The sequence below is a fragment of the Lasiodiplodia theobromae genome (genome assembly GCF_012971845.1).
Source record: "Lasiodiplodia theobromae strain AM2As chromosome Unknown scaffold_5, whole genome shotgun sequence".
NCBI lineage: Eukaryota > Fungi > Ascomycota > Dothideomycetes > Botryosphaeriales > Botryosphaeriaceae > Lasiodiplodia > Lasiodiplodia theobromae.
This window is the reverse complement of record NW_023336541.1, coordinates 424,531-450,343: the sequence shown is the minus strand read 5'-3', so window position 1 is coordinate 450,343 and position 25,813 is coordinate 424,531. Positions and strand designations below refer to the sequence as shown.

Here is a 25,813-nt window from a genome sequence, read left to right as displayed (position 1 = left end):
GTTCCACAAACCTTCCATGCAAGCATCAATCCTTGCGCTTTTTTGCCCGCCGCCGCCGCTGGCGCAACCCCCCCCTTTCCACGACCTCGATGCAAAGGACCTTGACTCGATGCAAGCGGCGCCGCAACGCCAGAGAAATCTTAATCCTTCGGTCCGTTCCTTTTGCCATCGGCAATTGTCGCTGGGTGGCTTGCGCGTGGGCCGTCGAAAGCAGATTGGACTCGCCGACGCCGGGGCCAACGCTCGCCGATGTCGACGACGGGGAGCGGGCATGGAGATTCTAGCTCGGGCACACGGACGAGCTTGTCTGGGCCCGAGCCATTCCTATGGCGTCATAGATTTCTGGACGGTCCCCTAATTATTTTTTGTTGTTGTTTGTTTTTTTGCGTCGAGGGAGGCCGTTTCCCGGGTTTCTGTGCGTACCGCAGAGAAGACCCTCTTCTGCTGTCTTTGCCACATGCCCGCGGGACAGCGAAGCGCGCCAGCTAGCCAGCTCGGAGCAGAGTCATGACGACAGCTGGTAGCTGAGCTGGAGTGGGTGGGTGCGCGCGGCGCCGTCTCGCCCGACGTCTCCACAAGTGATAGGCGGCAGCGTGACCAGGTGAACGGAAGCTGAGGAGAGAGAGAGAAGGGATGGGGGGACGGTGTGCAAAAGGTGGACAAGGTGGTGCTGCTACGCCGCAGTGTGCCTCCTGCTGGCGTGCATGAGAAGAGATACACTACTACACCCGCCGGCTTCCCCCGATGGGCGATCGGCGGGCTTGCAATTTGCGCTGGCCGCGCTGGTTGGCCGCCGCGAGCAAGCCGTCCGGACCCGCTGGGCTGGTTTCCTTGTCGTCACAGAGTCCAAGCTCCTCCTCGCTGTCTCCGCTCCGCCCCTCTCCCCTTTGACGCCTTTCTCCGGCGGGGAGCTAAAGCGCGGACGGATTCTGACTGAAATATTAAAGGGTAATCGCGGCATGCAACACGTGTGCGCGAGGTAGATCAACCGCCCGTACAGTAGCCCGAAGAGTTAAGGATATGCTGGCAACACGTGTAACAATATTCGCTCACTCTCGCCGTGACATGCTCCTTCCTATCCACGCTTTCTACCTGCTACCTTCCCCGATTTCTCCGACCGACAACCGTAATATCCGCTTATCCTGCAGCTACCGGAGGCTTGGTTTTGTGGCGCTCTGGAAATTTCGCCTTCTCACCATGATCATCATCACCACCTTCACAAAACTGCTCTCCCACCTCCCATCTGCGAGGAAGGGCGTTCCAGTCACATCACGTCACCGAAGCGCCTAGCGAGTAAGCAGCCCAAGATGTACTGACACCGTCGTCCTCTGGGCTTGATTAACTGGCACACGCTACTTCTTGCAAGCGAGATGAAATGGTGAGCCTTTGGGATAAGCTTTTTTTTCTGGTCGCCCACTTACTCGGTACATGGCTGAACTGCGCGCCGCGCCGCCCTGCCGTTCATCAATTGCCGGGAAAGGCCACCCCTCCGCCCATCGGCGAAACTTCCAAGAAAGCCCGCCCATCGCTGGTGGGGAGTTACGGACGTTGATTATGGCGGGCGAAGATCATGACTGCTTTCCGCACTCACGGCCGCCCATGCCATGTGCAACCTCCAACAGGAAGCTCGGCAAAACTGAGCCGGTAGTACTCCACCCCACTAATAACTCCGTCACACCTTGTTGGATTGTACACCATACAGTTGCCATTGCTGCCCTTCCTCGCGTGTTTGTCTTGGGGGGGCTTCGCTCTTTCTGTTTGAAACAAGAGAAGGTTGGCCTGACGGGATGCCCGCTCCCCCTCTCCATCTCACCATCACGAGATGGATAGTGCATTCTTTCTCCTCTCCATACGAGAAGGAAGCGATGATCTTTCATGCTGCTGGGTCTCTTTTTTCCCTTTGATCAGCGCCTTGCTGCTGCTTTGTATCTTGTTTGCTGCCCGTCGGAGCGGCGGCAAGTGCTCTTGCCTCTCTTTTTGCCTTTCTCCACCACAGCCGTCACGGAAGACCCATCCGACAAAGCCGAAGCTGAGGACGACGACCGATTATCTTGTCCCTTCCTAGCACGGTGGTTAATCAACACCTTGCGGACGGGGACCGAGTTAACCGTCGTCTTCTTCCGCGGTCATCGGGCCGGTTCCCTGTCGGATGCGAGCAAACGCGAGCTGAAACTCTTGCAAGGTGCGCAGTGTTGGAGTCGAAGAACATGCCGCTTGCAGGACCTGGGGCTGCGGTAACGTGTTTGACTGGCTAATGCGCTAATCAACGACATTCTGTGACGGCAACCGTGTTTTTTCTTGGGCTTCAACAAGGAGAGGCTCGATGTGGCTTCCTGATTGGACAATGCGTTAGAATGTCAAACGCGTTAGACGCAACCCTTTTCATGAGTGCGATGCTTCATACGGAAGGTGGTAAGTGGCCTGTAATACAATGTACATCGTGTTTTGTATGACTGCAAGCCACAGCAATGCGTTGATGAGCCGGTCCCTACACGATTTGGGACGACGAACGTTCCCCCTTTATACGGGTCATCGGTCTGACTGCAGTTGTTCAATTGATCCAAAATATAGTGTCAATTTCAATATTTAAAATCAAAAGTTGAAACAAAAGAGCGAACAAGAATATTCCTCGAACGCACGACCAATTCAAGCAGCATATACGGGCAGCTAATTCTCAAAGGTCGGGTATTCCATTTTCTTCCTATCTTGGTAAATTACTACCATCTCTCCGTGTCCCTCCATACTAGACTTTTGAAGATGTCCCATGGACTATCTTACATCAAAACGCCGCTTGCCCTACGAATCAATTCACATGAAACCGCCATATCCTCAAACGCCGGCGCTGTGCTGCAGAAGCAAAAGAAACAGCGACAAGTTGCCCTGCAAAGCCAATTCCAACTCTTCGTGTGTGCCCATTGAACGAGTCCTTTTTTACTGTTCCGTAGCCATGATCATCTTTTCTCTCTCGCCCCTCCGGCGCATCTCGCCCTTGCGAGTATGCCTCCTCTCGTTCTCCTCCTTCCTCTTGATCGCCTTGATCTCCTCGGCCTTGATCTCGCCGGCCTTCTTGACAACCTTGGGCACGTGCCTGTGACGGGCGATGCGCCTGATCTCGGGCATGTGCTTGTAGCGGTTCTTGAGGGCCTCGTCGTACTCGAGCTTCTGGCGCTCGCGGGCGGACTTGATGCCCTGGCGGGCCGAGGCCTTTGCGCGCCAGAGGCGGACGTTGCCGTCGTCGGAGCCCGAGAGGACGTAGTTGTTGTCGGGCGACCAGGCGCATGAGAAGACGCGCTGCATGCGCTTGGTGTGGTAGATGTCGCGCGAGTGGCCCTGGCCGCGGTTCCAGAGGCGGATGCTGCGGTCGTACGACGCCGACACGAGCTCCTCGCCCGTCGGCGACCAGTCGACGTCCATGACGGCGGCGACGTGGTCCTTGAGGACGTTGAGGGCACGCTTCATGTTGCGCATGTCGAAGATGTAGACGTTGTGGTCTTCGCTGCCGCAGGCAAAGTTGAAGGCCTCCATGGGATTCCAGGAGATGCAGTTGGCGGCGAGCGTGAGGACTGTCTTGTGCAGCGGGGAGGCAGTGCGGAGGTCATACATGACGATGCTGCGGTCAGAGGCTGCAGACGCAAGGATCGACGTCTCCGTCTGGTTGAAGGAAACGGCGTTGATAGTATCGATGGCGGTAGGCCAGGCGAGCGTCTGCGAAGGGTTCGAGGCGGGGCGCGTGGTATCATAGATGGAAATCTGGCTGGACGAAGACACGGCGACAGCGGGCTCGGAGCGGTGGTGGGTGATGCTTGTAAAGGCGCCATTTCCGAGCCAAGTAGCTACTGGAGAACTGCCGCTGGACGTCTTGTACGGATCGAACATCTTGACCGTCTTGTCCGCACCACAAGAAAGGATTTTCTTATCCCTCGACCATGTAAGGCCGCGAACGATATTCTCGTGCGCAGACCCCTGCCATATCTCATCCTGGCTTGTCAAATCCCAGACCTTCACGATACCATCACCACTACCGCTGGCAAAATGCGCAAGGGACTCTGGATCTTTCGCGATCGAGTAGACACCGTCGACGTGGCCTTTGCCCAGCTGCGCTATGAACGGCTGGGCGAACATGCGCTCCATCTTGGTGGCATTGAGGGCGCGCGTGTACTCGCGAGCGCGTTCGAACGGGTGCAGAGCCGGGTCGAGATTTCTCGGCGTGCGGGACACATTGGTACCCGGCGCTTGAATATCGGCCGCAGAGCGGGAGAGGGCTTTGACTTTCTGCGAATCGTGTCAGAAACTAGAGCAAGCGGCGAGCGTGCGGGGCAGCAAACATACCATTTTGTCCTTTGGGCGGAGGAGCAAGCGTTCGCCGCAGCGTCGAGAACTTTTGGAGAGAATGATGCCGTGCTATGCCGTATCCGTCGTAGCGCGCGGCGAGCCGCGCTGTGGAGCTCCGACATCACAGCTCCAGCCCGCCGCGCTGCTCTCAACACCACATCGCCCATCCGCAATCCGCCCCCGACCCGCCTCTTCCGAGCCCATTCCATCTCTACCCCCCGACCCGCCGCTGCCCTCGCTCATCATGGCCCCCGCCGCTCCGGAAGATGCGAAGCGGATAGCAGAGGCTCAGAAGATAGCCAAGACGGACCCGGCAAAGGCAGAGCAGACATTCCGCGACGTGCTGTCCAAGGACCCTGGCTCCAACGATGCTGCCATCAAGAACTTTGAGAACGCGCTGGTGTCGCTGGGCGAGCTGTACCGTGACCACAAGAAGACCAACGAGCTTGGAGAGCTCATCCGCCAGACAAGATCAGTCCTGTCATCCTTTGCGAGGGCGAAGACTGCGAAGCTCGGTATGAGCTTGGTTCATGTTACATGTTGTTTGCACAGCAGGCTAACATTCTTATCTTGTAGTGAGGCAGCTTCTTGACATGTTCTCCGCCATCCCCAACACCCTCGAGACTCAGATCACCGTCACCAAGTCGTGCATAGAATGGGCCGTTTCCGAGAGGCGAGGTTTCCTCCGCCAGAACCTCGAGACCCGTCTCGTTTCGCTTTACATGCAGAAGCAATCCTACTACGACGCTCTTACCCTCATCAACAGCCTGCTCAAGGAGCTGAAGCGCTTGGACGACAAGCTGGTGCTGGTCGAGGTTCAGCTTCTGGAGTCGCGTGTCTACCACGCCTTGGGCAATGTGCCCAAGGGTCGCGCCGCCCTCACGTCCGCCCGTACCTCCGCCGCCTCTGTATACACGCCGCCTCTGCTGCAAGCTGGTCTGGACATGCAGAGTGGCATGCTGCACGCCGAGGACAAGGACTTCAACACGTCATTCTCCTACTTCATCGAGGCTATGGAGGGCTACCACTCGCAGGATGATGAGCAGAAGGCCACCTCGGCATTACAATACATGTTGCTCTGCAAGGTCATGCTGAACCAGACCGACGACGTCAACAGCATCATGGCCTCGAAGCACGCTCTGAAGTACGCCGGCAAGAACCTGGACGCAATGAAGGCCGTGGCGCGCGCACATGCCAACCGCAGCTTGGAGGAGTACGAGAAGTCTCTGTCCGACTACCGCTACGAGCTCGGCTCCGACCGCTTCATCGCTTCCCACCTGCGCCGCCTCTACGACTCCATGCTCGAGCAGAACCTCATCAAGGTCATTGAGCCCTACAGCCGCGTCGAGATCTCGCACATCGCCAAGCTCGTCGGCCTCGACACCCCCCAGGTCGAGCGCAAGCTCAGCCAGATGATCCTCGACAAGGTCATCATCGGCGTCCTCGACCAGGGCGCCGGCTGCCTCATCGTCTTCGAGGAGACGGAGCGCGACCAGGCCTATGACGCCGCCCTTTCGACTATCGAGAAGCTGCACAACGTCGTCGACGTCCTCTACACCAATCAGGCTTCGCTGCTGGAATGAGAGAAGAAAAAAGATGGAAGATGGCTGGTATCATTGGGGGGTTTAAGAAGGCGCTCGGGCTTCTACGTCGGATATGATGGTGTATCATAGTATAGACAAGCGTTGACAGCCGTGCGAATGCCTTGTCGAGGATGATAATATGATGATCTTGGCATGCTGATGTTTGTGTCTGAGTCCGCCAACCTCTGTTGTTCTAGCTGTGACCGAGGTATACTCGCAGAATCGAAGGCTTCAGGCGCTCAAATTCCGTTGCAAGTTGTGCGAGTTGCGAAGCCTAACAGACTAATAGGATAGGTACCTGACTGCAAAGCAAACATTGATAGACTGGTGCAAATGTTAAGTCGGGTGGAGGGAGGATCACGGCTTAGAACCTTTATTAACACCTCCTTCCTTGATTATCGGGGAACTAGGCAACTATATATACAGCCAATCATGTTAAATGTCAGCAATCAATCATGTGCATATGACTTGAAACCAACCCCCCCCCCCGGCTGCAACATCATTTGTCATACATCGCCAACATGTTTACCCCTCATCGCCTCAGCTCAGCCTTGTCCTCATCTACAAACAACTCCATCCTCAACAATCTCATCTTTCTCTCGCACTCATCAAGATGTCAATAAACGCTCTTTTGCTGGCTGAAACATCGACGAGTCGAAACGATCCTGCAGCTGCTGGTGTACCAGCTCAGCTGATTGCGCTGCTTGACGATGCCCACCTTGCTCAACTGGTGCGGACTCCCTCGCGTTTACGCTACGATCCGGATTTCCAGGTTTCCGGCAGCGATCTGGGAATTCGCCCACCGACCGTGCTCTGCAAGCCATGCAGAGCTCTAATGAGGAATCCGCCGATCGTAAAAACAAACCGTTCAATTTTTAGGGCATTATATGAGCGCCAATTTTCAGCCAATCTCCCTGCACCGGAAAACTGGCAGGCGCACCATTCGTCACTTTTCGAGCTTATGGATTGCTGTAGCATACTTGATGGAGGATGTCATCTGTGTCAACTCTTTTGGTACGGATTCAAAGGAATCCTCGACAAGTCTCGACAAGATTCGGACAAGTTCAGTCTTATATGGCCCAAGCATATGTTGGAGGTTTGCATAGAGGACAATTCCTCTTTGCGTGAAATTTATTTCTTGACCAATCTCATCTTCCAATCAAGAGATGTTCTAAATCCGGAAACCTGCGGAGTACATCTGAACTTTGACGGGTGTAAGACTCTTACATTGCTCAAGCGAGATGTATGCTTTGCTAACGATATAGTTTAGTGAGTCGTTCTACCGACGACTATGGAGCCTCTGTGCTTCTATCCAGCACTTCCACTGAATCAACAGAAACATTTGCGAAAATAGCATCATGGATCGGAGAGTGCACTCTGCAACATACTAACTGCCAACAGCAACTCGGCCTCGTTCACGAGCGCCCAACAAGACTAGTTGCCATCGAAAACTCAGGGACAAGATTTCGTTTGGAATATGGATTCCCTGAAAACACTGAATATCTGGCCCTGAGCTATCGTTGGGGCCGTAGCGACAGGGCGCTCATGCTGACGAGCGAGACCATCGAAAAGCTTACAGAGTGGGCTCCAACCAGCATCCTGCCAAAGACGATACGGGATGCCTGCTCCATTGTCAACCGCCTTGGGTTTGCGGTATCTTTGGGTTGACAGGTTGTGTATCATTCAAGACTCTCCCGATGATTGGAGCCACGAAGCGTCGAGGATGGCTCATATATACAAGCAAGCCTTCTGTACGATCTCGGCAGACGGAGCGCCTGATGAACATGGCGGGTGCTTTATGAAGCGAAGCGCTCTGGGAATCCAAGGTCTGAAATTGATCTCTAGTCCGCTTGGGGACAGAAGCGGGTATCTTTTCAATAGCGAGAGAGGCCCTTCTAGTCGACAGAGGGGTGGGTACCTGACCAAACGTGGTTGGGTGTTTCAAGAGAGGATGCTATCGCGCCGAATCCTACGCTTTTGCAGACACCGGGTTTACTGGGAGTGCAATGAAAGACTAAGAGATGAAGTGTCTCAAGAATCCTCTTACCTTTGGGACCGACCTGGCTTGGATGCAGCCGCCATCAAAACACACGGTAAACTCGATTCGTGGTTCTCAATTGTTCAACGGTACACCAAATGCGATCTCACATTCGAGCGCGACAAGCTTCCAGCTCTCTCTGGTGTGGCACAACAAATGCATCAAATTGCACCAGATGATTACCTCGCTGGTATGTGGCGACAGAGTTTTATACGAGAACTGTGTTGGGTCACAGAAAGACCGGCTTCAACCCTGCCAGAGACTTATCGGGCGCCTTCATGGTCTTGGGCGAGCCACAGTGTGAATATTCTGAATGACTGGGGGGATATTAATACACCTATAGCCGCTCTCAGCTTTGCTTCCATCAAATTTGCGAGTGGGAATCCCTTCGGCGAAGTCTCAGACGGATGGATTATTCTGTCCTGTCACCTCAACGTCGTTAGTCTTCAAGCAAGTACCGAGCAGCTTGATTCCAGGGAAAGCGTAAATGTGGAATTTCACAAAGAGGACGAAAAAGAACCTTCCTCGAGTTTTAAATCTTGTTGTCGTGTTAATTTAGACTTCAGCGCATCATTGCTCAAAGAGTGGGCGACGCGTATGTACTCTTTGCCCCTTTACGATAGCTTACATGAGTCACGTTGTCTTCTTTTGGTGCCTCTCAATGCGTTTGGGCCGATTAATTCCGATGCAACGTTGGTTGCCCCCAGGACTCAAAGTGGTAGGCAATACCGGAGAGTGGGGATTGCTCAGATTAGTTTTTGGGAGGATTTAGAAGGGTTTTTGAAGTGGGTGGAGGCGAGTCCAAAGCAGAATGTCGTGATCCGTTGAAATAGTTCAATTGAGGCACCCACTATCCCAACCAGTCTTTGGAAATAATCGATACATGGTCATATCAGTACCTCCTCTCCTGTTCAAAGATGACGGGGGATTTTCTTCTTAGTAGTATCAAAAGATCCGGGATTCACCTGACCTGCTTAATCTCCTTTTCGTTCCTCGCATCGTAGCTGCTGCTGAGGCCGAGGCTAAGAAGAAGGCCGAAGAAGACAAATTAGCAAAGTTGCATGATCTTTTAATCGCTCAGCATGAGGAACAGAAGGCTCGTGACGAAGCTATAACCGCTGCTCGTGCTACGGAAAAGGCCGAAGCTAACGCAAAAGCTGCTAAAGACTTAGCAGAAAAGCAAAGGGCAACTGAAGACGCAGCTAAGCTGTTGGCTGTAACGGAGGAGGCGAAAGATGAGGCTGCATCAAAGGCTATAGAGGATGCTAAGGCAGCAAAGGAGGCTCACGAGAAGGCAATTGCCGAAGCTGTGGAGGAGCTGGGACACATTAAGGAAGAGGTAGAGCGTAAAGCTGCTGTTAAACTGCGGCCGGATTTCTTGGGTAAATTATCTCGTAAGTGGAGTAGCAAAGGTAGAAGTAGCGTATGATCGGGGTAAGAGATGCTGCAAGGAGTCAAGTATCTAGAGAATCTGTTAACAGTCCGTCAGTCTATAGTATATAGCAAGGTTGTTTACCTCTAAGAAATATATGTTAGAGCTTGTACTTAACTATGAAGATTAAAGCATTTGGCTAAAATATATAACTTATTGAGTCCCGCACCTGCAACTCGGGGTGAATGCAACGGACTCGCATAATACAAAATCGCTGAAAACTCTGGGCACTGATCAATCTACCGATATACTTGCTTTACATTCTATCATTTCCAATAGTCCCTAGCCACAGCTACAGAAAAAGGCAAGGTTCTTTTAAGAGTGCTCAGGGGCAAGGGTAACCGTTTCAACTGGTGATACGGGTCTATCCGGTCTCTACGCAATCACACAAGAGACGAGACCTTGCCCTACTCGACCCTCTTCACCCAAAAGCTCAGCCAATGCACACCATCAGGCCCGACCCTCTTCAGCAACTCCGGGCTCACATCCTTCTTCTCTACCTTCTTCAGCCTCGCCTCGACGACCTCCCACTTCGTCCCAGTCCTCTGCCCAACCTCATCCCACAGCTCGCGCCAAGTAGTGGGATCGTGCACGAAGCGCTCGGCCTTCTTGCCGTGGGTCCAGCTCTCGCTGACGCCAGGCTTGGGCGAGCCGATCTGGGAGCCGACGACGACGACGCCGGGCTCGGGCTTGAGCAGGGCGACGACGCGCTCGGCGGCGCGCAGCTGGTCGGCGCGCGGGAACAGGTGGAAGAAAGCCTGCGCCTGCACGACCGACACGCTGCCCGCCAGCTGCTGCTGCAAGGGTGATGCGTCGTCGAAGACGTCGGCCGCGATGAAGTGCGGCGACGCGGGCAGCTTGGCTTCGTCGAGGAAGAGGGTGTGGCCGAGGGTGAGGAACTCTGGGCGCAGGTCGCTGCCGTAGAGGGAGGAGGGCGGGGCGCCGTCGTAGGCCTGCGGGGGGAGGGGGCGTGTGTGAGATGGGGGATGTTTGAGTGGGGAAAGGAGGAGGAGCGCTGGGGCTTACGAGTTTGCGGAGCTCCTGCCCGAAGCAGCAGCCTAAGTCGAGCAGCTTCTCGCCGTTCTTGACGCGAGAGAGTACCTCCTCATAGTATGGCTCTTTGTACATGCTGAGATCAAGGAAGCGGAACGTTCCGATACATGGGTAGGGATGCTGTAAGGGCATTGGATTGTCAGTTTAACTCCATCTGATGCCTCGGGCTGGAGCCGTCATACGATTTCCCAGGCTTTGTCCCTCTGTGCACAAGTCAGCCAAAGTGTCGCAAGAATACTTCTCGAGCTGGCAAACTGACCACTTCCTTCACATGAGCCTCGACTTTCTCGGGCGGGATGCCGCTGTACTTCTCCAGCAGCTCCCGGACCTCTGGGGTAAGAGTATCAATCTCGTGGAAGTACCACGGAGATTCCTTGCTGTTGGATATGACAACGGCACCTTGCGGCGGCTGTTCCTTGTTTTCGGCCATTTTTTGATATTGTCGTTCTCAGGGGCAAATTCTCTGGAAGATGGAGGTGGGATCAGTTTGGTGGAGGTCTTGAATCCTTCCGGGGATCACGTCGCTAACTCCGAGAGCGAGCCACTAATACCGCGGTTCGGCTTACGGCGTGTTGGAGCAGTGCAGCCAACTCTAGAAATAGGGAATGCATCATATTTGTAGGTCCAGCATCGAAACCCTACAAAGACGGTCCGCTGTCAACGCTTTTGCCAGGCGGCACGTGTATCCTTTATGTGGCGTGCCAGATCCCTGAAGAGACTGGGCCCAGACTCGCAAGCTGTCCTGATTTAATGTTGTGCTGCAGAAACATCATGCGCTTCAACGAATTACACACGCCGGCCTAGTTGTTGGAGTTGAGATAGGTACGGCGCACGCGCGTGATTATGTGACGGCCCCGCGCGGTGACGCAGGAGGATTCCCCTCCCTGGCGGAAAACGAGGGATGATGGTAAAAATACTGAAGCAAAAACGGACGTGGAACAGAAGCGGAACATCCGTTTACCGCTTCGGAAGAAGGTGACGCTCCGTCCGACCCGTTCGCCAGTCACGTGACTTACGCGTTAAGAACGCGCCGCGGCGCGAACGCTCCTCCCCCGTATTCTCCCCATCCCCACCTCCACATCGTGAGCACGTACTCAACCTCACAGACATAACGCGCTCGGACATTCACTCGGTTCAGGTGCTCGTCTCGCTTCGAACACGTCCCAACTTGACGTCTCGACATTATCGAAAGCCGCCGCCTTCTTACTCAACAGCCGTGACAGACATGATTCAGCCTCTTGCATCGCCGTCAGCCTCATGGGTTTCTCCGTAATTCGGGTTTTCTTACGAGACAATGATAGCGACATCAACGCCTCCAAAATTTCTCCGTTTCGACGAGATGCACGATTCAGTCGGCTTCGGCTTACGGCGGCGTCGAAAGGCGTCCCAATGTTTGACTGACTTGCAGTTTCTTGGCTCGTTTCAACGCTTCTTGGTCTCTTACATGACAATTCGCAGAGTCAGATTCGATAGAGCAGCTACCGCCCAGTCCAAGAAGCACGTGCAGCCAGCCTAAACTATAATTAGTTATACTCACCTCAAACAGGTCGTCTCGGAGTGTCTCCATCTAGTAGAATCCTCAGGCCAGCTATCGTTAGCGAACTCATCACATCGCGCCCGCGGCGTTTGCCGACCGTCTGCTACTTTTGTTACTTTTGTTACTGCTGGTCAAACAGAACGGCAGAATAGGACGTCGGACGCCTTGCAGACTGACATTTTGTCCGGCGCTCCGCTGCACCCGGGACGACGGACCGTGAGTCGCTGCGCTCTCGTTATTCCAAACAGTCAAGGCCAATGGTGTGGTACCAGTTCCGCCACGGAAACAGAATGCCCGGCGTGTTTCGACTTATCAAAAAGTCAACCAGCAATCATTTCCTACAATGGAAGCTCCAAGGCCTCACCAATTGGGTCTCGAGACGGCAGGGAAGTCTAACAATCCCTCCCGTGTCCATCAAGGGTGTGTAAAGACCATCAGGCACAGAGTCGATGCGATTCGCCCTTGGGTGGTAGTAGGGCGACAAAACACATGCATTGGCTGGTCGCTGGTGCGGCATCCGTCTCAGACCATGCAGGCGCTTTTCCTGTGATGGTTCGTCTCGCAGCTCGGGGACCTCGCCGATCTCCCAGCCTCGCATTGCGCTCGTCCACCCGTCATTGCCTGCCCGTTGCGGCGATAACATGAGCGGATGGGTGTCCACTCTACTTCCAAGGACCAGCACATGGCCATGACGCATGAATTGCCATCCACTCTTGCACGACAGCTCCAGATCGGCCGCTTCGCTCTCGCTCTCTATCCGACCCTGCCGGGTTGTGCGTGCTGGACCGCAGATCGCAGCTGGCTCGTAATGGCTCATCATTGGCGACCTGATCGTCGCAAGTCAGCGGCAGAACGACAGAGCAATTTCAATCCTCAAGGTGCATCTCGTCGAGGTGGCTTTCGCCGCAGAAAATGCCTGAGGCGACAAGAAAGGAGCCAGTGAGGTTCAGGAGGCGAGGTAAGGCCTGCAAACGGGCGTCAGCCATCCGCGAGGCGTCGACGATCTTATCTATGCCCAGCACACCAAGGGGCTAGCAGCGAAGCCATCCGGACCGAAGCACCCAAGCCCTGCGGGAGGGTTGAAATAAGGTTACGAGCAGGCAATGGCTGTATATTTTTCCCGCAGCGGGATCAAAAGGCAAAAGAAGCATGCGACAAGCTCTGGGGAAGCGCATCCCCGCAAGTCAATTGCAACGCCAGCTCTCGCGCGCATGCAGACGAAAGGAGAGGCGATAAGGCTGTGGTTCAGAAAATAATCCTAGGGCTGGTCGTCGGTGGCACGGAGCGCATCGGCGATTCAGGCTCATCACCGACTCTTTCATTTTCTGCCAAACGGCCGACGCGCCGCTCATCACGGCCATCGTTGGGACGCTCGCGGCAGAGCCCCAGCTGGTACCTGCGTCGGGTGGGGCTTGACAGGGCTTACACGCTGTCCTTGGCACCGAGTGATAGCATCAGCAGCGCGCGCATGTGCGGCGCCTGTCGTGCGCCTCTGAGCGCTGCGCTCCGGTTTACCCGCTACATCCTCTGCCGCTCCTCATATTGCCCAGGGCCGTCATTCCGCCGCGCCTGAAATGAATTGGCCCGGCAGCCAAGGAGGATGCGTTGTGCTGCAAAGAACCGTGCGGCGCCGCCTCTCTCACCGACGGCAGTGTTGGCAGCGCCGTTGGAGCGGCTCTAGCTGAAGGGGGCGCCGGAGCCGAACAGCGACGCTGAACAAGCATTCAGCACCCACCATGGGCCGATCACCGCCATGAATTTCCCCAACGGGGCCCGCCATGCTGCTAGCGCCAGGCCTCATCTGGGCCCTTGCCAATTGACGCCAGCGTTCGGAGTGGGTTCTCTTTTTTTTCTGCCACCACGACCGAAAGCAGCCCAGCCCCCGAGACAGTCCAATAAGCTTATCCAAACCAGCCTCACCTCTGCCCAGGGACTTCGATCGCTGAAGTTGCTGCAGGGTTGCGCCTACTGCGCCTGCCAGCTGTGGCTTGGTCCTCAAACATGGACAGCGCAAGAAGGCAGGCAGGAAGCGCGATCGGCAGGGCACTCTCCCTATCACGACGCCGGCCTGCCTGAAAGCAGAGATACAGCGGCTTCTTCCTCTTGGCGGTCCGGCGGCACGCATCAGGTTGAATCGTGCGGGTTCTAGATAGAGCGGGCGAGCACGACAGAGCTGCACACCATTTACCACGCTTCCCAAAAGGGGATGAGCAGCCCCAGTCGCTATCTCAGCGCACGTTCTCTGGGCTCCTCCACTCGCACAAGCCCACGGAACCCACCTATGAGCGAATTCTTCCTTGTCGATCTTCCTCTCTCAGGCCTGCAGTGCCCATACCGCATATCCTAAGAGGCTCCGCTTGGGTGCCTATCGCGCCAACATGCTGTCATCGGCCGGGAGTCCGCACTACCGGGCGCGCCGTCTTGGTGTTCGACGGGCCCCCTGCGCGGATGCCATGTCCCCGTCACCACGCTAGACACCTTGCAGGGAAGAGATAGCCATGAGTGGTGTGGTGGGCCAGCCCCAGCCCGCGCCCCAGCCCGCCGCGACCGCCCTCCGCGCCCGGAAGGCCAGATGCTGTTCTGGCCTGGTATAAAGGAGACGCTCTCCGGAGCCTGCCATTGTTTGTGTTATCGTCACCGTCAATCTTTTTCCAACGCCTTTGCCCCCGGGACTAGAAGATATATCTGCTCGCTTCCCTGCAAACGGACTAGGCTTTTCGATCAACACTTACAGAGAAACCGGTCATTACCTCTGAAAAACAAAAAGAAAAAAAGCAGCAAAAATGCTCTTCACCTCCGCCATCACCACCCTCCTGCTGGCCTCCAGCGCCGCGGCCCTGCCCCCGACCCACGTCGGCGTGACCAATGTCAACAACACCCACGCCCACCTCGAGACCCGCGGCTCCCTGACCAACATCACCGAGGCCGTCGTTCCGCGCAGCCTCAACTTCACCAAGCCCATCCTCCCTCGCAACTGGAACAGCACCGTCTTCCCCCGCCTGGCGCTCGACAAGAACAGCACCGAGGGCGTCTTCGAGAAGCGTGATCTCCCCGTCGTCGAGGGCGTCGCGGCCCCCACTGGCATCGTCAAGCGCGCCAGCCCGACCGGCTTCGTCAAGAGGTCCTTTGGCACCGGTACGCCCTTCCAGGCCTAAATACATGGACCACGACAAAAGACATCGCAACGTCGAGAGGAGGCGAGCTCTAGTAGCAGCAGCAGTGCTGTTGCGGACTCGCGCGATTCCTTCTTCGGGTTGTTAGTTTTGCTCGTTTTCGTCCAAGTCTTCGCTGCTGCTACGGGGTGGTCAGGTTGTTGATTCGTTTCTTTGTCACCTTTTCGCAAAGCAGGCAATGAGTTCAAGTACCAACACTCAACATTCCTGACTATCCCGACGCCGCCGCCCGCCATCGCCACGCCTATCACCGCATCGACACCTACGGCGCCGACTCCGACGACGACCCCTGCTGCTGGAAGTAGAAAGGAATCGGCCTGCGGAGCTGGAGGCAGCGGCATGGACGTGTGGGATCGGTGCATCGAGGCCCTGTTCTTGGGACTCGGTCGCTGAAGAGTGGGGGGAAAGGGAAAGAGAAAGCAAACGATACCGATGCTGCCCCCCCCCCCCCCCACACACACACCGTTCCTTGACGCCCCCGCTGGTTCGTTATTTCACTTGGTTGGTTCTCTTTTTTTCACATCTCATTTGGCCTGCATAAAAAAGGGAGGGAGGAGGTGTGTGAGCATACCTGGAGGAAGGGAAGGGGGGAGGGTGGAAGGAAACCTGAATTACTTTTTTGTTTTCCCTTTTCTCATTTAATATCTTTTGGTCGGGTTTCCTTTGAAAAGGACCCGCTTACGCCATTCGTCACGCTCTTTTCACGACTTGTTATTTAGAGATGCTTGGATGCTTGATACCACGGACATCACTGCTATTTATTTATATGCAAATGTAGGACACACGCGGGGGTGCAGACGTATCTTGTATATATCAAGACTGGTAATGGAGGATGTGAACACAGTGAGAAATGATTTTTTTAACATATGCTGCTACCAATGGTGTTTTGGAAATGTGTCTGCTGCTGTTTTGTCTAGATGTTGTGGTGTATGCCAAGATGTAATAGGTGGCGTTCCCGGATACGAGGTGCATTTTAATCTCCGGAGCCCGATTCAATGTGGACAAGAACAAAAGAAAAAGAGAAGCAATTTGAAACAGAGGAGCATTAAAAACTGTTTCAATTGATGGACATGCATGTTTTATTTTGCCAATTGGACAATGTTATTCTTTTAAACTGTTACTCATATGATATCTCTCGCACATCCCACTTTTTCGACTTCCAAAACGGACCTCATCACTACTTCTGCGACGCCTTGGCCTTCTCCTCAGCAATCTTCTTGACGGCAGGCCTGTCCAGCAGGCTCTGGTTCCACTTGGCGAAGTGCGGCGCCTCCTTGGCGTAATCCCAGTCGGGGACGAGGAAGCCGAGGGCCATGTGCCAGGGCACGAAGGCGAGGTCGGCGTAGGAGACGCGGTCGCCGACGAGGTAAGGCTTGCCGCTCTTCTGCAGGTGGCGGTCGATGACGCCGACGACGCGCTTGATCTCGTTGGCGTAGCGGTCGATGGCCGACGTCAGGTTCTTCTCCGGGTGGAAGTAGGTGAACCAGGCCTTCTGGCCGTAGTATGGCCCTTGGCCGGACATCTGGAAGTGCAGCCAGGATTGCTCGAGGTACTTTTCGGGAAGGGTGGTGTAGTGCAGGGTTGCGTTCTTGTCGTACGTGTCGATGAGGTAGGTGATGATGGCGCCCGACTCGAAGAGCTTGACGCCCGTGTTGGGGTCCTCGATGGCGGGTACGCGGCCGTTCGGGTTGATCGACTCGTAGGGGTCCTGCTTCATCTGTGGGAACTCGAGGAACTTGGTCTCGTAGGGGAGCTGGAGCTCCTCGAGGATGATGGCGACCTTCCACGGGTTGGGGCCCGTGGCGTGCGAGTAGAGGACGAGGGGCTTGAGGGAAGACATTGTTGTTGTTGGCTGGGAAAGGGGATGTATTGGGGATGCGATTGCTGGTGGTGGTTGGAGATGAGGAGTGGTGGTTGGACTTGAGGTTTGACTGCGGGGTTCAATGGGTCTTTATAACCTGGGTCAAGACACATATTTGACTTTCTGATCCTGACATGAAGGTTTTCGGGTATGAGCGTCATACGCGGGGCATCATGCCCCACCTAGCTTAGAGATCAGATTTTGGTGTAGCTCAGCGACTGGTGCAGGCGGTCAAGGTTCTCCCGTGTCTCAGGTAAGCATTAGCAAATATTAGGAGCGGTGGTATTCTATCATCTTCGGTTGTTGGGTAAGAAGGGGTCTGAGTGGAAGCTGTAGCTTCCGGGTTTGGTGCACATTTGTCAGCAGCGGGTGACTAAGACGGGAAGTGCCCGCGCCATTGGCCGGCTGCTCGGGGTTTGTAAAGCGCGAGATTACAAGAAATACTGAGTGCTGCCAAAGCACAGTGTTTGAGGTTGGGGTATGAGCGACGTCTCCGTAATGGCGGGGCCCTCGAGCTTCGGAATGCGGGGCGGAAACAAGGCCGCTGTCGATCCACGTTCCGGTCGAAGTCGATTTAAGCATCCGACTCGGGTCTCAGAGCTTTGTGCTTCCGAACCCTCCGTTCGGAGACGGTGATGCTGGGAATAACGTGTGGTGCGGACAGGGATGACAGGAGACACGGCTGAGGCGTCAGGCGTCCTCCGCGATGGCGACGTCAGCGCACAGCCGCCCATCTCGACGACGAGCACTTGTCGCTGCGCTTAAAGGCCAATTGCTATGGCTGAACTGCGAGTATGTACCTCTTCGGCTCTCGTCGTCTCACGTACGACCGCAAACTCGAAAGTTGGTCGTCGAGGAGTGGTAGATTTCTCGCAAGCGTACGCGTCCCGCGCGGCCCCCAGTGGCTTTTTGGCGCGAGACCCTCAGCATTGCGCGTCTCAGGGGCCTTGTATTTTCGCTCATCACCTCCTCGCCCTCGATGGATTCCCCGTCGCAAAAAAACTACCTTCCCGCTCGTATGAGCGTTATGCCGCTTCGTTGCCATGTTCGCTAGGAGGAAGACCGTTTTCGTTTTCGTCGCCTTTGCTTTCCTTTTCTACTATTTCCACGGCTCTTCGTCTCCTTATCGCCTGCCCTATGGATCTTCTGGAAAAGCTTCGCCCGCGGTGAAACCCGCCTTCGACTGGGCTAATGTCACCCACCGTTATCCCGTCGCGACCATGGCGTCGATGCCATCGTCGGTGGCGCACCCTCCACTGATTCAGCACCAATTCGAAAAGGAGGATGCCTCGGACCGGAAAGTGCGTCTGGAGCGCCAGCAAAAGGTCAAGAAGGAATTCCTCCACGCCTGGAACGGGTACCGGAAACATGCCTGGATGCATGACGAGCTGCTCCCCATTTCGGGCGGGGCGCGAGACCCGTTCGGCGGCTGGGCCGCCACCCTTGTAGACTCTCTGGATACCCTGTGGATCATGAACCTGACCGACGAGTTCGACGAGGCCGTCCACGCCGTCAACCAGATTGATTTCAGCACGTGCTCACTGGAGGAGATCAACGTGTTCGAAACCACCATCCGCTACCTGGGCGGCCTGCTCGCCGCCTACGACCTCAGCGGCGGCCAGTACCCGTCGCTGCTGACGAAGGCCACGGAGCTGGGCCACATGCTGTACAAGGCCTTCGACACGCCCAACCGCATGCCCATCACGCGCTGGAACATGCGTGCCGCCATGCAAGACGAGCCGCAGGAGGCCGCCACGGCCGTGCTGGTGGCCGAGATCGGCTCTCTGACGATGGAGTTCACGCGCCTCTCGCAGCTGACGGGCGACCTGCGCTGGTTCGACGCGGTGCAGCGCATCACCGACGTCTTCGAGGCGCAGCAGATGCACAGCAAGCTGCAAGGCCTGTTCCCGACCGTCGTCAACGCGCGCACCCAGGACTTCTGGAGCACCGACGCCGCGCCATCCGCGCCCTTCACCATCGGCGGCATGGTCGACTCGCTGTACGAGTACTTCCCGAAACAACACCTGCTGCTGCACGGCGCGTCGCGCACGCAGTACCGCAAGCTCTGGCTGCGCGCGTCGAGCCCCATCCGCGGCCACCTGCTGTACCGCCCCCTCACGCCGGGCAACAAGGACATCCTGCTCGCAGGCGACGCCCACGTCTCGGGCGGCGACCCCCCCGCCTTCGCGCCGAAATCCCTGCTGCTCGAGCCCAAGAACCAGCACCTATCCTGCTTCGCCGGCGGCATGTTCGCGCTGGCCGGCCGCGCGTTCGGCGTGAGCGACGACGTCGCGACGGGGAAGCGCCTCACCGAGGGGTGCCTGTGGGCGTACGAGGCGGGCGCGCCGCACGGCATCATGCCCGAGACCATGTACACGCTGCCGTGTCCGCAGACGGGGCCCTTTTCCGGCGACGGCTGCGAGTGGGCTGAGGACTGGTGGTTCGACGCCGTCGAGGCGGCGCACAACAACGACGTCAACCGCCAAGCCGGCCAGGCGCCGCAGTTCGCTGAGGATCTGATCCAGCGGTTCCATCTGCGCAAGGGCGTCGCGAAGGTCGCTGATCCGAGGTATATACTCCGCCCTGAGGCTATCGAGAGCGCCTTCGTCACGTACCGTATTACTGGCGACGAGCGCTTGCCTGAGCGCGCGTGGCGCATCTTCGAGAAGATTATTAAGAATACGAAGACGCGCTACGGCCACGCGAGCTTGGATGACTGCGTGTCTGAAGGGAGGACGAGGCAGGGTGACCGCATGGAGAGCTTTTGGTTGGCGGAGACGCTGAAGTATTTCTATTTGATGTTTGAGGAGCCCGGCGTGTTGAGTTTGGATGAGTGGGTTTTCAACACCGAGGCGCATCCGTTCAGGTGGGCGAAGGGCGGTGCGGGTGGGGTTACTACGGGGCCTTGAGCGAGCGGATGGGAGCATATATCTGGTCGGAGTTGGGGGAGTTGGGTTTGGTTGATTTTTACTTGTATAACATCTTTTGTGGGATTTAGGGAAGGGTTCAGGTCGGTGTCGAAGAAGAGGGATAAAAGTAAGATACATGAAATCCCGGGATGATGTACAGTAGCATTTCTTCATCGTTGAACCTAGGTCCATATTTCCGCCATTACGGAAATGGCACATTTGAGCAATCGAGCCCCCGGTTGAAAAACTGATCAAGGCGATATCAGGATGGCGTGGCTTGAGCTATCTTGAGACGTAAAATATCGTGAACTCGGGGAATTTGCACGTTTCGAAGCATCGATGCCATCATCGTCAACAGCATCCCAAAGATCTTCGCCTGCAGAATCTTCTGGCACTCGCTGTCTCTGAGAGAAATGCCGGTACCGACGTATTCTTCGTCATCGGACGAAGAATGGTGCTCGGGGCCCACAGAGTTGATAAGCCCAACACTCGATACTCTCCTTCGAAGTGTGTGGTTGGACGATTGGCACCGACGAGCTCTTCATTGAGACTGGGGGAGCGTGTCTGGATCGAGAATGGCGCTTCTGACTCTCGACGTGATTGTGAGCATCAGTACTTGAATACTCGTCGTTGAGATTGTATTCTGATCCGCGAGAAGATTATGAATGGCGACGTGTATTTTCTAACGGTCGTCCCGCCGAGCTGGACCTGTTGCGACAGAAAGAGAGTGTCTAGATTGTATGCGGCTCTTGAAACGGTGCTGGCGATGTTCTTTACCCTTACCTTGCTGTACTTGTGGAGAGGCATGGATGATCCTTTCATGACTTGCTTTTTCCCGCCTCTCTCGTAGATAAGTCCACACGTATAGTAGATGTTCGGCCACCTCCTTCATAGACAAAATGATCTCCTTCGGCTCGCGACAAGCCCTCTTGAGATTGTTTTTTGCTTGGGATGTTCACCACTATAGCTATCTCGGGATTCTCAGGGGCCCCAATAAACTTCTAGCTCGTAAGTACCATGTTCGCATCTTCTTTACGTGACCTGTTCGCTGAGATTATGCTGAGAGTGTTTGATCCATCATCCTGTTCTCTGTCTTGTTCCGACGCCGGCGCCGGAATGGCATTGGCGTTCTCCCCGGAAGCAGTTCTCCGACTCTCAGGGTAAAAGACAAGTTGATATGGCCATGACGCTGTGTTACTCTGGTCTCGAAGTTGTCGATCAGTGTTTCTCGCTTGCGTCATTTGCTCCTTCCCGGACCTCTGTCCACAGCGGGGTCGAGAACAGCCAACACGAGATTGATAAGCAACAATCGTTCAGATGACCCTCATGTGCTCCTCTTGTCCATGCTCTTTCTTTTCCTCTCGCCTCAAAGTGTCCAACGTAGCAGCCAAGATCACAGTATCCATGATGATGTTCATGAACAGCTTGAAGCTCTCGAGTTTTGCCACCAACTCTTTCACCTGGTTCTTCTTGAACACCATCAGTGCCGCCAGGCTCAGTCACTTCGTCTTCTTGTTTTTACTCTTATCAACCATGCTGCTGACTTCAGAATTCACCTCCCCAAATCTGCAAAGAACCGAACCCATGTCTGCCATCAGGTGCGGCTTGATGAGGTAACTGCCTCGGTTGAAGGTATCTCGGACGTTGCAGAGGATCGAGGAAGCTTCAGCCACTTTGGGTGCAGCGGCGTAAGCAGAAACTGCTATACTTTAAGGAGGCCTGAAGGCGATGTGAACACAGCAGGTTTAAACGGGAGGCTAGCAACCTCTTCGGATCGGGTAGCGCCTTCGGCTTAGTATGTGCAATCCGGCCGAGAAAAGACAGCAATGAGTGCGGTTCAAGAGTAATTTTGGCATGTCTGTGAATGAATGAAACGTTACATGTTTTTTACATATCTCTTTGCTCTCTTACCCCATGGTGCAAAGGTGGTATCGAAATGCAGAAATGCCTAGCTTGAGTACGACCAGTCATGCTCCCAGAAACTTCCCTATGTCAGGCATTTGGATTCACACTCCACCAACACCTCCCAATTCCGAGTAGTCGACGCTGCTCTAGTATGTAGCGCCATGCGAGGGCTTGATCAACTCCGGGTGGATGTGAACGCTGGGCATGATGCCGATGCCAATTGCTCTCCGCACCGCCTTAGCCATCTTGCGGTGATTCCTCGGCTTGAGGCCGGTGTGCTTGGAGTGCTTGATGCGGCCCAGCTCGGTGATGTACTCGGACATGATAGCGAAGTTCTGGTTGCGCACCCAGCGCGCGTCAGCCCCACGATGCATTTCAACACACGGGGACACATTGCAACCATACCTTGTACTCCTTCAGCGGGTTCAGTCCCAGCGTCTCGAAGGCGTCGACGTTGGGAGTGCGCTTCGACCGCTTCCACTTCTTGGCCTCGACGCCGGTGAGGTCGTGCGGCGCGTAGACATCGCCAACCTGCCAGCGACGCGTCGACTGGAGCTCGAGATCGGCGCGGAGGCGGAGAGAGTCGACGTGTTCGGCGGTGCTTCTGTGTTCTCTGAGGATGTCTCGTGCGTATGAAGCCCTCGACGGCGCCGGCTCGGGCGTGGAAGTGGCTGGCTCGCGGGCTTGCGGCTGCGGTTGGCGGGCTGGCTCTCGGCGGCGGAGGGGGCTCTGGCGGTCGATGCCCGCATCGGCCATTACGGTGTTGAAGAGGGCTGGAATGGCCCGGTTAGTCGGGGCGCAGTGGTTCGTAGAGGAGGCGCGGTACCTGTTGTTGCATCGCCGGAGCCGCTGGAGTGCCTGACGGGGGTGGTGGAAAGAGCACGGACGGGCGCGCCGCAGAGGGCGGCCAGCGGGCGGCGGGGGGTCAGTCGTAGTAAAGACATTGGGAGCTGTTGCGGAGTTGAGGGTGTCGGGATGCAGTCGCGCGGACTTGGGATGCTTGGCGCTGGAGTTTTTGCGGAACTTGAGATTCGATTACTCGCGCGTCATCACCCGCACCGCCAAACCATCTATCCACCGCGATCGCCCTGCCAGCTCAGCCGTCGCATCTCCGGGAATCGCGTTCCGGCATGTGCCATTGAGCTTCGCCACGAACAATTCGCCCTCTTGCTCGCCCACCCGTACCCCCCACCGGCCGCCGAGCTCCCCGCCGCCATGCCCGCCCACCTCACCAGACTAGTAATCCGCAGGATCCTATCCAACGAACCCATTGTCTACCGCGATTGCCTCTACCGCCGCGCCAATGCCTGCCTGCAACCACGCGCCCAGAGGATACGCCGCAATGGCTTCGCCCAGACGCGCTCATTCTTCGGCATGGCGCGCGAGCCTGAGCGCAAAGTCAAAGGCATCGATTTAGCCCCGGGACTGGACACGCTGATCGAGCTCAACCGTGCTCAAACTGGCCAGTCACGTCCACCAGATCTAGAAATGCTTTGCAAAGCCTTGGACAAATTGTTCAGGAAAAAATATTTTTCCTCGGAGACCATGTCAGACGTCGAAGCCGGACATGCGTTGAATACTCTCCGTTATTTAAACGAAAACCGCCCCAAGGAGGAGGATGTGAGCGATGCGCCTCGGACGTTTCTAACAACGCGGTGCTTTCTTAATGCTCTGGAGGTCCTGAACAGGAAAGATTCCCCTAGGAGCGACGCTCATCTCGCTCTTACAGAGGAGGTATTCAAGTTTCTGGATGCTATGAGGCCCGATGGTTGTGAACCCGACAGCTACAACGGAAAGATGATTAGGTCTTTGGCAGAAACACTTGAGATCATGTCGCATTACGAGCCTGTGCGAGCTCGCGACTTGTTGGTGGAAAAGTACAAAACAAATCGCTGGACTAGCCAAAGCCAAAAGCTTCTTGCCCGTCCCTGGGCCTCGGTGTTGCAGGGGCTTTACCAGAAGGGGAACCATGCTGAAGCACAGAAAACGCTCGAAATGATGCAGGAGCTCGAGATTCCTACCAACATCATGATGCAGGTCAAGGAGACATTGCTCGGGGTTCACGCCGCGCTTGGAGACCTGGAGAACACGAAGAGGATTTATAATGACTTGTCACAAGGCCCATCACAAACTGTTGAAATAGACTCTGGGTCCTGCAAAGCCGTGCTTCAGTGCTGCCTTCAACACGGCGACAGCAAGTGGGCCCAGTCGATCGTGCGTTCAATGCTCGAAACCCTCGAGGTGTATTACCTCGAACCGGCCGACGATCGCTTGGATGAGGTGAAAAAGCTGTGGGACGTCTTGTTTTTTTGGGCTGCTGCTTCTGGCAAAGGGGTCGACGAAGTGGATCGAATGATGAACGTCATGGTTCGGAGGACTTTTGCTGACGGCAGGTCGGCGCAGCCCGACGTCGAGACCATCAATGAGCTGGTCTCGTGGTGCATGTCCCGGAACCAGCTGTATTTTGCGGAGAGATACATCTCTCTCGGCGCCAAGTGGGGGATCCACCCGAACGCCCTCACTTACTACCTCCAGGTGAAATACCGGCTTTCTGGCGGCGACATTGATGGCGCCCGCGCTGCTTATAGGCAGCTCCAAGCTGTGGAATGTTCCAAGGAGAAGGAAGATATCCGGGCAGCAAATGAGCTCATCCAGGCCATGTGCGCATCGCAGAAATACACCTTCTCCAGCATCATGGCCTTGGCCGACGATCTTACCGAGCGCAAAGGACGCTTCGAGCCCGAGACCGTCTCGGCGCTGAGCGTGCTGCACCTTCGCCGCAACGAGCTCCACGATGTCATCGACCTCCTCCAGACTCACGCCTTTCACTTCTCGGAAGCCGAGCGCCGCAAGATCGCCGACTCGCTCGTGGCAATGGTCTTGGACCGCGCCCACACGTCCACCGCGCGCGCCTGGGACACGTACATCATCGCGCAATCCATCTTCGCCGAGCTGCCGCGCTCCGCGCGCACCCAGATCATGCGCGAGTTCTTCGACCGCGGCCGCGCCGACATGGCCTGCCACGTCTTCACCCACATGCGCGAGCTCGACCACCCGGACACGCGCGCCACGGCCGACACGTACGTCGTCGCGCTGACGGGCATCGCCGAGTTCGCCGCGGCCCGCGTCGCAGCCACAGACAACATCGACGTCGACGCCGACGCAGCAGACGCCGAGGCCGAGTACGACGACGACGAGTCGCGCGCCCACGAGTGCCGCTCGCTGCTGGACGCGGTCCACAACGCCATGAAGCTCGACCTCGACCTCGAGCCCAGCACGCGCCTCCGCAACGCCCTCATGCTCGCCTACACGGCCGCTGGCCAGCCCGCCCGCGCCTGGAGCTTCTGGGAGGACATCGTCAACTCGCGCGAAGGGCCTAGCTTCAACTCTATCCCGATCGCTTTCCGCGCTTGCGAGCGCATGCCCGTCGACGGCGAGCGCCACGCCCGCGCGCTGTGGGCTCGCCTCCGCAAGGTTGATGTCGAGATTACGAAGCCTATCCTCGCTGCCTACGTCGGCGCGCTCGCGGGAAATCAGAATACCGATGCTGCGAAGGAGGTCCTGCTTAAGTGCGAGAGGGACTTTGGGTTGAGGCCGGATACGTTTATGTGAGTTTTGCCTTTCCCCCCTTTCCTCCCTGAGTTCTAGAAGCGGGAATCGGTTTGGACTGACGTGTTTTGCTTTTTGTTTTGTAGACTGGGAACGCTGTTCAATGCCGCGTACGGCGTTTCGAGACAGGGAGACCTGGAGCGCTGGATCCAGGCCAAGTTTCCAACCCAGTGGGTGGAGCTGAAGAGGTTGGGTGCCAGGAAGATGGATGATGGGCCAAGGTTGTTCAATATCGATCGTCGGTTGACGCCGTAAGTTGAATTAGTTGGTGGATGAGAGAGTGAAAAAAAAAAGTTGTTGATAGGGAAAAAAAGGAGGGCAAGGAAAAATGACATTCATGAGCACAGTGCTGGAGAAGGGGACTGTGGGGATTTAAAATTT

The 25,813-nt window shown here is 56.0% G+C and overlaps 8 protein-coding genes across 8 annotated transcripts; 4 read left to right on the top strand and 4 right to left on the bottom strand.

Moving 5' to 3' along the window:
• Nucleotides 1-2,931: 2,931 nt before the first annotated feature.
• LTHEOB_1988 (U3 small nucleolar RNA associated protein) lies at nucleotides 2,932-4,332 on the bottom strand (the record flags this gene model as incomplete). The annotated part of the gene is made up of 2 exons (XM_035510749.1): nucleotides 2,932-4,272; nucleotides 4,330-4,332. 2 exons carry the CDS (start codon nucleotides 4,330-4,332, stop codon nucleotides 2,932-2,934), a joined length of 1,344 nt encoding a protein of 447 aa, XP_035364928.1.
• A 244-nt stretch (nucleotides 4,333-4,576) lies between these two features.
• On the top strand, nucleotides 4,577-5,915 carry LTHEOB_1987 (26s proteasome non-ATPAse regulatory subunit; the record flags this gene model as incomplete). The annotated part of the gene is made up of 2 exons (XM_035510748.1): nucleotides 4,577-4,847; nucleotides 4,909-5,915. 2 exons carry the CDS (start codon nucleotides 4,577-4,579, stop codon nucleotides 5,913-5,915), a joined length of 1,278 nt encoding a protein of 425 aa, XP_035364927.1.
• Nucleotides 5,916-9,792: 3,877 nt separating this feature from the next.
• Nucleotides 9,793-10,868, bottom strand: LTHEOB_1986 (Methyltransferase domain-containing protein; the record flags this gene model as incomplete). The annotated part of the gene is made up of 4 exons (XM_035510747.1): nucleotides 9,793-10,338; nucleotides 10,412-10,558; nucleotides 10,621-10,641; nucleotides 10,698-10,868. 4 exons carry the CDS (start codon nucleotides 10,866-10,868, stop codon nucleotides 9,793-9,795), a joined length of 885 nt encoding a protein of 294 aa, XP_035364926.1.
• A 3,890-nt stretch (nucleotides 10,869-14,758) lies between these two features.
• Nucleotides 14,759-15,541, top strand: LTHEOB_1985 (uncharacterized protein; the record flags this gene model as incomplete). The annotated part of the gene is made up of 2 exons (XM_035510746.1): nucleotides 14,759-15,110; nucleotides 15,321-15,541. 2 exons carry the CDS (start codon nucleotides 14,759-14,761, stop codon nucleotides 15,539-15,541), a joined length of 573 nt encoding a protein of 190 aa, XP_035364925.1.
• A 784-nt stretch (nucleotides 15,542-16,325) lies between these two features.
• Nucleotides 16,326-16,988, bottom strand: LTHEOB_1984 (Glutathione s-transferase; the record flags this gene model as incomplete). The annotated part of the gene is made up of 1 exon (XM_035510745.1): nucleotides 16,326-16,988. One exon carries the CDS (start codon nucleotides 16,986-16,988, stop codon nucleotides 16,326-16,328), a length of 663 nt encoding a protein of 220 aa, XP_035364924.1.
• A 1,064-nt stretch (nucleotides 16,989-18,052) lies between these two features.
• Nucleotides 18,053-19,918, top strand: LTHEOB_1983 (Class i alpha-mannosidase; the record flags this gene model as incomplete). Its single annotated transcript, XM_035510744.1, has 1 exon — nucleotides 18,053-19,918. One exon carries the CDS (start codon nucleotides 18,053-18,055, stop codon nucleotides 19,916-19,918), a length of 1,866 nt encoding a protein of 621 aa, XP_035364923.1.
• Nucleotides 19,919-21,969: 2,051 nt separating this feature from the next.
• LTHEOB_1982 (37s ribosomal protein) lies at nucleotides 21,970-22,767 on the bottom strand (the record flags this gene model as incomplete). Its single annotated transcript, XM_035510743.1, has 3 exons — nucleotides 21,970-22,158; nucleotides 22,229-22,596; nucleotides 22,650-22,767. The coding sequence occupies 3 exons, from the start codon at nucleotides 22,765-22,767 to the stop codon at nucleotides 21,970-21,972; spliced, it is 675 nt and encodes a 224-aa protein (XP_035364922.1).
• Nucleotides 22,768-23,038: 271 nt separating this feature from the next.
• LTHEOB_1981 (Complex i intermediate-associated protein 84 protein) lies at nucleotides 23,039-25,687 on the top strand (the record flags this gene model as incomplete). The annotated part of the gene is made up of 3 exons (XM_035510742.1): nucleotides 23,039-23,443; nucleotides 23,501-25,431; nucleotides 25,519-25,687. 3 exons carry the CDS (start codon nucleotides 23,039-23,041, stop codon nucleotides 25,685-25,687), a joined length of 2,505 nt encoding a protein of 834 aa, XP_035364921.1.
• Nucleotides 25,688-25,813: the final 126 nt, after the last annotated feature.